This window comes from Aotus nancymaae, unplaced genomic scaffold (assembly GCF_030222135.1).
Source record: "Aotus nancymaae isolate 86718 unplaced genomic scaffold, 86718_ANA_hifiasm-v0.15.2.pri h1tg000031l, whole genome shotgun sequence".
In the NCBI taxonomy this organism is placed as follows: domain Eukaryota; kingdom Metazoa; phylum Chordata; class Mammalia; order Primates; family Aotidae; genus Aotus; species Aotus nancymaae.
The window spans coordinates 3,159,799-3,170,977 of NW_026988444.1; the positions used below are offsets into that span (position 1 = coordinate 3,159,799).

Sequence of the window (11,179 nt, forward strand, 5' to 3'; positions counted from 1 at the left end):
GGGACCCAGATACACTGGAAACTCCCACTGTAGGATTCAGGAACATTCCGAGCAAAGCTTGCTTAGAGCCCCAGAATAGAAAGTCCTAGCCAAAAAAGGATAATTGCTCAGTGACATGAGAACTGAAATTTGAGAGACTTAAAGCCAGAGTGTATTTTTCATGACTATTTTGGGTCCGTCGGTCAGTTCTATGTTCTTTTGGGCAGAAGAATGTCTGTACTCCGAGGGGGATTCTTTAATCACATCCTCACTGATGGAGCTCACATTTATTGAAAGTTTCAGCTTTCACTTCTGTATAAATAAACAGGATGAAGTGGGCAGCCGACTGCAGATACAGCTATTTTTAGATGGTGGCTCTGCATCCAGAAGGCTAACATATCAAGGAGAGAGTTCCTGGTCCCAGAATAGCCCACCCACACTCGGCCTCATCTGCCTCCGCGTGGCCCTGGCATGGGGTCTGTGGTGGTGCGGCTCCCTGCATCCGCCCCTTCCTGTTCTGGCTGGCCAGTGCAGAGATGCCAGTAGTTCCTCCTTAAAACAACACAGTTCGTTCTTCGGAGGACGGGGACAGTGTTCAGGCTCATGTGTCGCTGGATGTGCAGAACACCAAAAACTAAACTCCCTGCAGTTTTGGTGGGTCTGAGAGATGGGAGAGGATCGTCATTCAAAGCAGTGTTCCTTGGCCAGGTACGGTGGCTCACCCCTGTAATCCCAGCACTTTGGGAAGCCAAGGCGGGTGGATCAGCTGAGGTCAGGAGCTCAAGACCAGCCTGGCCAACATGGTGAAACCCCGTTTCTACTAAAAATACAAAAATTAGTCGGGTGTGGTGGACTGCGTCTGTAGTCCCAGCTACTTGGGAGGCTGAGGCAGGAGAATCGCTTGAACCCGGGGGACAGAGGTTGCAGTGAGCCAAGACTGTGCCATTGTACTCCAGCCTGGGCGACAGAGCAAGACTCTATCTCAGAAAAAAATAAAAATAAAAATAAGCAGCATTCTCACCGTGAAGCCCTGTGGTTGATCACCAGCCAGCTGAGAAGGCTGGACTTTGGTTTTCAGCACCAATAACACATCTCACATTATGGCGTGCCAGCCACGTAACAGGTACTCATTCATTTTTTTCTCCACGATGAGACTTAGATGGTCACGACTTCTTATGGCTTTTCCCACTTCTGTTTTCTTCTTGAAACATGAGTCCTTGTTCACCGGGAGAGACCACACACCCAAATGCCCGTAGGCAGGGCACAGTCCCGCATGCCCTCTGCTGCCTCTGCCCATGCTCTCCCTCCTCGTGCCTCGTCTACTAGGCCACTTGCGTGGGCTGAGGGAGGCCCTGTGCACCAGGGCGGTGACCTAGAGGGCGGCCAGGGAGGAAAGCTGTCCGTATGATAAGGCTGGGGTGGAGGGGTGCTTGCATGCTGGAGAGGCCCCTACTTTTTCTGTACAGCCTCTTAAAGCCCCCAACGGTCTCCTCACATTTCATTTATGGCCTCTGATTTATTTACTGACTTTCTAGATTAAAAATAAGGAAAAGTATCCTTCCATTACCTTGATTTTCACTGTTTTTGGAGCTCTTCATCTCTCTATGTGGCTCTCAAATTCTTTCTTATGACTGAAGAACTTTCTTTGACATTCCTTGTAGCACAGGTCTGCTGGCAATGAATTCTCTCAACTTCTTTCTCAAAAAGCTCTTATTTCAGCCTCTTGTTTTTTGTTTTCTTTTTGAGACAGAGTCTTGCTGTCACCGAGGCTGGAGTGCAATGGTGCGATCTCGGCTCACTGCAACCTCGGCCTCCCAGGTTCAAGTAATTCTCCTGCCTCAGCTTCCCAAGTAGCTTGGATTACAGGTGTCTGCCACCACACCCAGCTAATTTTTGTATTTTTAGTACAGATGGGGTTTCACCATGTTAGGCAGGCTGGTCTCAAACTCCTGACCTCAATTGATCCACCTGCCTCAGCCTCCCAAAGTGCTGGGATTAGAGGCATGAGCCAATGTGCCCGGCCTCAACCTCATATTCGAAAGGTCTTTCTTTCTGCGTATAGAATTCCAGGCTGACGAGTGTGTTTCCCCTCCCCACAGCCCCTAATACTTTAAAGAGGTTGCCATTGTCCTCCCGCATGCCAAGCCTCTGATAAGAAATTGAGAAGTGTGCTGTAACTCACTGTTCTTCTGTGTCTCTTTTTCCCTCTGACTCAAAGAGTTTTCCCTTTTTCTTTGGTGTTCAGCAGTTGGGCTGTGATGTGTCTACATGGTGTTTGCTGTTGCAGCTGCTTGGTTTTTGTCCTGTTTGAGGTTCTCTTGAGCTTCTTGGATCTGTGATCTTATATCTTTTATTATTTTTTGAAAAGCCTCAACCATTATATCTTCAAGTATTTCTTCTGCTCCATTCCCGCTCCCTCTTCTGGGACTCTCACATTATGAGTTAGAGTTGATCTCAGTTACAGGATTGTCACGTTAAACAGCTCTTGGATGCTCTGGTTTTTCCACACTTTTTTTCTCTTTGTGTTTTAGCTTGGGTAATTTCTACTGATGTTATCTTCCGTTTCTCTCTTTCCTCAGTTGTCACGTCTGCTGATGGGCCCATTGAAGGAATTCCCGCTGATGCCAGGTCTTTGTATGTCTAGCAACTGCCTTTGACTTTGAGTTTCCACCTGTCTGCTGGAATTCTCTGTCTCTTCATGCTTATTGTCTGCATTTTCCACTGGACCCCTTATCATACTAGCCATTCTAACGTACCTGTCTGATAGTCACAGCATCTAGGTCATCTCTGAGTCTAATTCCATTCATTATTTTGCCTCTTGACAATGGGTTGTTTTTTGTTGCTGCTGAACAAAAAAAACTGTAATTTTTATTGAATACTGAACATTCACGTATAGAACAGAGGTAGCTACGGTCAATAGTTTTTACATGTGGAAATGGGTAAGCCTCTTCTGTCAGGCTGTTAGTGTGGGATTTGAATGAATCTTGTCAGGGATTGAGCTGGGTTTGGGATTTGTGATTGCTATGGTTATCTTCAATGAACCATAGGCCTCAGGTACCTCTAGCAATGGGCTGCCATTGCGTTGTGCCCACGGTTGGGACTAGGGCACTGGGGGAGATTCCTCAGTGTGGTGCCCGCCCCCCCCCCCCCCCCGCTTTCAGCTCTGTTGCCTGCTGTGCCGAAGCACAGATCTCGCCCCACTTTCTCCCGGCAGTAGCTGGCTGCTGCTTGTTATTCTACACCAGGGTTATGTTGTAGGCTTTGGGGTGGGGGTTCTCTGCATCCGGGTCCGGGCTCAGTTTAGACATACCCTGCCCTGTGCCCTTGACCCCAGCATTCCTGCCCCTCCTCCCTGTGGCAGACAAACTCTGCTGGGGTCTTGGGTGTGACTCTCTTGTCCCTTCCCCAGTGAGAGGAGACCTCTGTTTTGTGTGGTGCAGGATCCTAGACCACAATGGTTTCCTGGTGCCCTTCCAAGGAAAAAGAGTTCCTACCATTCCCCCAGCCATGGTGTGTCTTTGCCTGTGCCCTGGGGGCGATGGGCTGTGCTGTTCCTCCCTCAGCAGCCTAAGTCATCTGCTTCTCAGGATAGAAGAGTCTGGGATGGTGGAAAGGGCTTTGAGCCTGTTCCTACCCTGGCTGCAGCCCTGGTGGCACAACTGCCATGGTAAGCCTAGCATCACACCTGGCATTGCACTGGCATCACACTGGCATCGCAGATGCGGGGGTGAAGGGGACGCGGCACCTGCCCTAGAGGCACTCAGGCTCCTCGCATGGGGTCAGGGCTCATTCGGCTCACTGGCTTACAGATGCCCACTGTGGCCTCGATCCCCAGTGAGTGCGACTTGGACCCAGACAAGGAAGTGTCCAAGCTGTGGCCAGACTTGGCCACCGAGGGCGAGGGCAGTGGTGAGGTGTGAGGCCCGTGCAGTCGCACCCTGGCTCTCTCACCCAGCAATCCTCCAGTCTTTCCAAACCTCCGCTTCCCCGTCCATAAAACAATGGGTAACAGCAGTCCCTGAGCATAAGAGAGATCACGCACAGGCCCTACAGAGCCCGTGCCCACCACATGGACCTTCGTGATAGCAGCAGTCATCATGGAAATGGTGACAATGATGAATGCCACTGAGACCCTGAGGCCATCGGTCCCTGAGAACAGACTCTGAGCCCCATGCAGCACCAAAGAGGCTTTCTTCCTGAGTCTCGGCTGTTCTGTGAAGCAGGAGGTCACAGGGGGTGGGGGGAGTGCGGGGCTGGAGGCGGAAGGGGCCACCATGGTCTGGGCTCTACCCATGGCCAGTGCTGTCTCAAGCCTCAGTTTCCTCTGCTGGAAAAGGCACTCGACACCCACGTCCTGGGTTGGAAGATGACACAGAAAAGCACCAATGGCCTGGTCCACTTGGGAAGGGTTTTGTCAACTTCATTTCAAAGGGCATCCTGTGGGCTACAAACCCATGTCTATGGAAAAAGTTGTTCAGAAACAGATGGCATTTTTGCTCTCCCAGAGAGCCCTGGGGAGCAGAGTTCTGAGAGCACCTAAAGGGTGGGGTGGGAATGAGCTCACCTGCTGTGGCTTCGAGGGTTGGAATTCCTGGGGCAGAGGGGACTCTGTGATGGCTTCTCTCCAAGCTAAGCCCAAGGAACACCCCAATGGCACACTCTCTGCCTGTGCCCCTGGGGCCCCAGACTCAGCACAGCCACTTCCACTCCCTTCCCTTTAGCCTGGTGGCAGCCGTACCTGTGGGTAAAGGCACCTGCAGCCATGGCAGAATACTGTCAGGGATCTTCCTGTGCCACGGGCTGCCATGTGGGTTATCTGGGTGTCCCCTTGGAACCATCGGGGTCCTGCCCTCCTGGATCCAGGGCCACTGCCTCGGCGCCGGGACTTCGAGCTAAGCTTCAGGGCCACGTGGCTGCGTGAGGGGCCACAGTGCAGGGCCCCAGCTGGAGTCCCACCTTGGTTCCCCCGCCTGCGCAGGGTCTGACCACCTCCTCTTCCACCTGCAGGAGCTACGGGGATCTGGCCGACTGCACCTGGCAGGTGACGGAGAAGCTGGGCTGCTTCTGGCCCAACGCAGAGGTGGACAGGTTCTTCCTGGCAGTGCACGGGCACTACTTCAGGAGCTGCCCCGTCTCAGGCAGGGCCATGCGGGACCCGCCCAGCAGCATCCTCTACCCCTTCGTTGTGGTCCCCATCGTGGTGACCCTGCTGGTGACGGCGCTGGTGGTCTGGCAGAGCAAGCACACAGAGGGCATCGTGTAGGTGGCACCCAGGCTGCCCGCAGGTGCACCCAGGCTGCAGGATGAGGCCAGGCAGGCATGGGCGGGGAAGCTTCTGGGGCCTTGGGACATAGCAGGCCTGCAATGCCCCTCTTCCTCCAGCGGAGAAGAACTCACAGGAGTCCAGAGTACTCGAGGCTCTGGCATTAACTTGAAAGTCCCCCTGGCTGGAGGCCACCGCCAGGGACCTCCAGGAAGGGGGCAGGGACGTGACCCCGACTTACCTCTGGGAAGGTCCCAGCCCAGATTGCTTACCCCATAGCTGCGTTTGTGGACGAGTGGTGTGTGATTAAAAGGATATTCTTGAACCTGGGAAGTGTCATCACCTCTGGGAATCCGTCACTGGGAGAAGGATGGAAAGCCAGGCCCTGTGAACTCTTTCCTCTGACAGGAGGCATCAGGGGCCTTTGCTCAGAGGGGACACTGGGGCCAGTGCTGAGTGTATGGAGGTGCTCCTGGGAATTCCGGGGTCCCCACTGCCCCCGCCGGCCGCACAGTCCAGACCAGGGGGGTTTGCACTGAGATCACAGACCAGGAAGGGCCGTCCTCCCCACAACAGATGGCTGGGGCCTCGGGTGCAAGTTCTTCCTGTCTGTCCCCAAGGTGTCACCAGGCTGGACCCTCTGCCCCTCACCTCCCTGCTTCCCATCCAAGCTTCTGCCCATGCCCACACCTGTAAGCTGGGCTTCCAGAAGGCTCTGGTTCCCCAAAGGATTCCCTCCACAGTCCCTCCTTGGTGTCCTCTGACTTCGGGCCTCTGCACCCTCCAGGACCTGTCCCTTCTCCACTGACTGAGTATCCACTCCCCCATCACCTGCGACTTGGCCTCTCCCTCTGCCCCACATCACAGCCCCATCCAAACACGGCAGCCAGTGTCGTGGCCTTGCGGGTTCAGCTTTAGCACACCACAGCCACATGGGGCCACCCCCCAACCCAGCCTTGGATGGGCCCCCCAGAACCCGGGCAGCCCATCACTGCAGCCTCCCCCGAGGACCCCTGAGCCTCCTCCCGGGTGTTGCAGTCCCCACCCCACTCCCACAGCTGCACCCGTCACGGGCAGCCCCCGCCTCCCCACCCGGCCTGTCCCAAGTGGATCCCCAGCCTGAGAGACCAGAAGGAGCCCCGAGTGGCTTCTCGGCTTCTCTGGAGGAGCCGTGGCTGTGGTGTGGGCCCATTTCCCCAGGAAGAGCAGGCATGGCTGCGCCTTACACCAGATCACGAGAGGAGCCGGGTTTAATGACTGCAGGGCGGTGGCCTCAGGTCTAATCCTGGTCTCTCCACTGTCCGTGACCCAGGCTCAGCCTTGGGCCCTCGGTGAGGGTCTGGTCAGTCGGCCACACCAGACCCCAGTGTCCTCCGCTTCTAGGATGTGACCACCTGTGAGTGGAGAAGCCGGGGTACCCTGGTGCGGTGGCTTTGGGCCACAAGGAAATAGTAAGTATGACAAGAGCAGTCGCGTTTGCATGAGCCGGCACTGCACTGTGAACCTGGGTTCATAAAACTCCCAGAGCAGCCCCCTGGGGGAGGGTCCATCATTGTCCCCATTTCACAGAAGCAGAAAAGAGAGTTCAAGTCACTTGCCCGAGTTACCTTGGGAATCTGTCCAGTACACAGGACAGATGAAGGCCAAGAGGGGGCCCGGGATGCTGCCTCCCCTTCTCTCCTCTGTTCCCCCCTCAGCTGCTTCCCCACCTCCCCGCAAGGCCAACTGGGGGCCAGGCCTCGCCCCTGTGTTCACAAGCTGGCCTTTCCTGAGAGGCCCCAGTGAGGGCGAGAAGACGGGAGGAGCTCTCACGATTTCGCCCTGCAATGCTGATGGCATCTCTCAGGCCACGTGCAGCTGCGCCAGCCTGAGCAGGGGCTGAGCTGGGACCTGAGCCAGGGGTTACCAGCAGAGGTGCCCTCGAGCAGCCCTGGAGCCCGGGCCGTGGCTGGGTGCGTCGGCTAGGCAGGCCTGGGAGCTTCAGATGGAGTCTCCTGCAGGGGATGGGAAAAGGGATTCACTGACAATTCCCACCGACGCAGCCCTGACGGGGCAGGCCCACAGGTCCATTCCAGAAACGTCGGTGGGGCCAGGCTGGGGCTGCCCTCTTACCTGTAAGCGTCTGTCACCTTAGTTGACCATGCTTTTTAAGACACTGTCTAGTCCATAACACTCACTCTGCCATCTCCACTTCCAGAAGTCTCCCCGCTCCCCGGGATCCAGGGACCCCCAAGCCCTCAGCCAGCTCTTCCTCCACCTGCCTCCTTTCCTAAGGCCTCAGTCGTAACCTCTTGCGTCACAAACTGGCCAGGGGAGCTGAAAGGAAACGGGACAATTGTCTTCGGCTCATCCCTATTTCTCCCCAAGGAAGCCAGGGAGCCCTGAGGACCCTAGTGGCTACCCCAAGGTCACACCATCAGTGGCAGAGCCCCAGGCCCTGGCTCCAGCAGCCCGGTGGCCCCCGGGCCCCCAGGTGGGGGTGCAGAGCCCCACTGCTTCACCCAGGGCTGAGGTGCACACACAGAATCCTCCCAGAATCTGTTTTAGCACTGTAGCATCTTCAAGGATAAGGCCCTCGCCTTCCCACGTGCTTTGCCAGCCGTGTGTGTGTGTGTGTGTGTGTGTGTGTGTGTGTGTGTGTGTAAAAATAGTAACCCTCCAGTAGAAATATCCCCTCCAGTGTTGTATTGCTTTATTCAGTGGCCACAGCATGGGTTCTTCTTCGGTTCCGGGCTTGCTGCTTGCTGCTGGCTGCAGAGGGGTGTGTTCTGCTTTGGGGACAGGAATCTCCTGCCACGCATCTTTCTGCGTGGCCGCTCACAGCTGCTGTACCTCTTGCTTCAGATTACTAAGATTCGTTTTACTTAAGGAGTGTAACCTTTCCCAGGACACCAGGAGACTTGCTGCTTTTCACATCACAGCACCGACAGACCCTTGTGGCCACTGCCCCATTACAGGGAGACAGACCACGAGAAACTAGACACTGAAATTCGGAGGATGGTTTTATACAGAAGAGGGTGTTCCCAGAGCACTCTAATCTAAAAGGTCTGACCCAATAGATCTCACCAAACTTCATAAACTTCAGAGCCTCGGCTGTTCTGGAAGAAGGACGGTATGCCTAATCCACAACTCGGAAAAGAGTGTGTGTCTACCGTCATCAGAAACAAATGTGACAGGCCAGGTGTGGTGGCTCACACCTGTAATCCCAGCACTTCGGGAGGCCAAGGCGGGCGGGCAGATCACTTGAGGTCAGGAGTTCGAGACCAGCCTGGCCAACATGGTGAAACACTGTCTCTATTAAAAATACAAAAAATTAGCCGGGCATGGTGGCGGGCACCTCTAGTCCCAGCTACTCGGGAGGCTGAGGCAGGAGAATCATTTGAACCTGGGAGGTGGAGGGTGTAGTGAGCCGAGATGGCACCACTGCACTCCAGCCTGAGCAAGAGAGTGAGACTCCTTCTCAAAAAAGAAAAGAAATGGGACAAAATGCGACAGAAAAGACTGAGCTGAGACCAGGTCGTCCTCGCGCCTCCACACACTCCCAGCTCTGAGCCTCTGTCTCCTCATCCACAACCAGGGACGATAACGGCATCTTCCTCAAGCGGGTGTTATGGTAACGAGGTAAAAGGGGTTCGTCTGCCTTTTCCAAGGAGTCGATGCTGAGACTGGGAGACTGGGTTCCAGATGCAGGGTGGTTATTGGGGCAAACTCTGGGAGTGTGAGGAGCCGGGAGGGAAGATCGGGGGACCTGCCTTCGGCTGCCATGCCATCTAAGGCTCCACAAAGCCATCGGGGTGTCCTTGCATGAAAGCCAGCTGTCAGAGATATCCTGGGGAAGCAGGTCTGCAGTAATCCCTTCCCACCCCAGCCTCAGGGGAGCCGCCCTCGTGAAGGGGCCTTGAGTGAAGCCATGATGCATTTCAGAGCCGGCAGCTGGGGCCCTCGGTTGGCTCTGCTCCCTTGGTTGAACCAAAGGGTTTTTCAATATTTCCTTATTTGGAAATAGGGACTTTGCAGGTGTAATTAGCTAAATTCAAATGAGATTGTACTGGATTAAGGTGGGCCCTGCATTCAATATGCCCAGTGTCCTTAGAGAAGAGATGAGACTAGGACACGGAAGGCAGCAGAGATAGACTGATGTGGCGAAGAAACGGGAGGGCGGAGGCATCGCTCCGGAAGCTGGGAGATGGGGAGGCCTCTGGGCAGAGCCTTCAGAGAGCACAGCATCCTCAGCCCCCCCGCTGAAATCACAGCTCAGTAGGTGTCACGATTATCATTAAAATGCTTTAGACATAGTGCTTCAAAATTGTCCAAGCTAATGGAAGAGATCAGGGTGATCCAGAACCTCTAAATATTTAGACTGGACTTCAGAATGTGCGTTTGTGAAGGTTTAGGAGGAGCAAGAGAGCTTTCGGGTTTCCTTCCTGGTCAGGGCACGATGGGCAGCGCGTGAGGTCCACAGGTAAGGCCAGTCATGGCTGGGATGGACAAAGCTCTGCCCTAACCAGAGTGCCCTGTCCAGGCAGATTCCTGGTCAAGTATTTGCATGTCACAAGGCTGGGAACCAAGAACGAAGCGCCAGCACATAAGGTGGTAAAGGAGAGGTGGGCCTAGCATGGAAGTACTGTCCCTTCCCCAGACTTCTCTGACAGGCCTGGGACAGGAGGCAGTGTTGACACAGGGAGGGCCTGGGTCTCTACTAAACTGACCGGGAAACCAATGGCAGGGGTGTGTCTGTGTGTGTGTGTGTGTGTGTGTGTCTGTGTGTGTCTCTGTGTGTCTCTGTGTGTGTCTCTGTGTATGTGTGTGTATGTGTCTGTGTGTCTGTGTGTGTGTCTCTGTGTATGTGTGTGTATGTGTCTGTGTGTCTGTGTGTGTCTGTGTGTGTTGTGTGTCTGTGTCTGTGTGTCTCTGTGTGTGTCTGTGTGTATGTGTGTCTCTGTGTGTGTGTCTGTGTGTGTGTGTCTGTGGGTGTGTCTGTGTCTCTGTGTGTATATGTCTGTGTCTGTCTGTGTCTGTGTGTGTCTGTGTGTGTTGTGTCTGTATCTCTGTGTGTCTGTGTCTCTGTGTGTGTGTCTGTGTTGTGTCTGTGTGTCTGTGTGTGTGTCTCTGTGTCTGTGTGTGTATGTCTCTCTGTGTGTATGTGTGTCTGTCTGTGTGTGTCTGTGTGTGTCTGTGTGTGTCTGTGTGTCTGTGTCTCTGTGTGTGTGTGTCTGTGTCTCTGTGTGTGTGTTGTGTCTGTGTGTCTGTGTGTGTCTCTGTGTCTGTGTGTGTATGTCTCTGTATGTCTGTGTCTGTGTGTGTGTATGTGTGTGTGTGTCTCTGTGTGTGTATGTGTGTATGTGTCTGTGTGTGTCTGTGTGTGTGTCTGTGTGTCTGTGTCTCTGTGTGTATGTGTGTATGTGTCTGTGTGTGTCTCTGTGTGTATGTGTCTGTGTGTGTGTGTGGTTTTGGGTTTTGGGTTTTTTGTTTGGTTTGGTATTTTTTTATTTGTTGTTTTGTTTTTCTTTTTGAGACCGAGTCTCACTCTGTCACCCAGGCTGGAGTGCAGTGGCATGATCTCAACTCACTGAAACCTCCACCTACTGGGTTCAAGCATCTCCTGCCTCAACCTCCTGAGTAGCTGGGATTACAGGCATGTGCCACCACGCCCAGCTAATATTTGTATTTTTAGTAGAGACGGGGTTTTGCCGTGTTGGCCAGGCTGGTCTCAAACTCTTGAGCTCAGGTAATATGCCCGCCTTGGCCTCCCATAGTGCTGGGATTACAGGCGTGAGCCACCATGCCTGGCCACCAAAGCAATTTTAATTTTAAAAATAAGATTGACTGGCTTTATTGTGTCCTGAGCTGGAGAAATACTCCATTATCCAGAGTTTGTCATAAAAATCCATGTCATAGAATGTCACAGAAATCCATCAGGAAAAAATCAATCGGAAG

The 11,179-nt window shown here is 54.0% G+C and overlaps 1 protein-coding gene across 2 annotated transcripts in view; it reads left to right on the forward strand.

Annotated features, from left to right (window-relative positions):
- RAMP1 (receptor activity modifying protein 1) overlaps positions 1-5,567 on the forward strand; it is a 48,310-nt gene extending 42,743 nt beyond the window's left edge. For both annotated transcript variants that reach the window (XM_012434105.3, XM_012434107.2), the window contains one exon: positions 4,987-5,567. In XM_012434105.3, coding sequence (XP_012289528.2) covers positions 4,987-5,242 — 256 coding nt within the window. In that variant the 3' untranslated portion in view covers positions 5,243-5,567. The remainder of the gene's footprint in view (positions 1-4,986) is intronic.
- Positions 5,568-11,179: the final 5,612 nt, after the last annotated feature.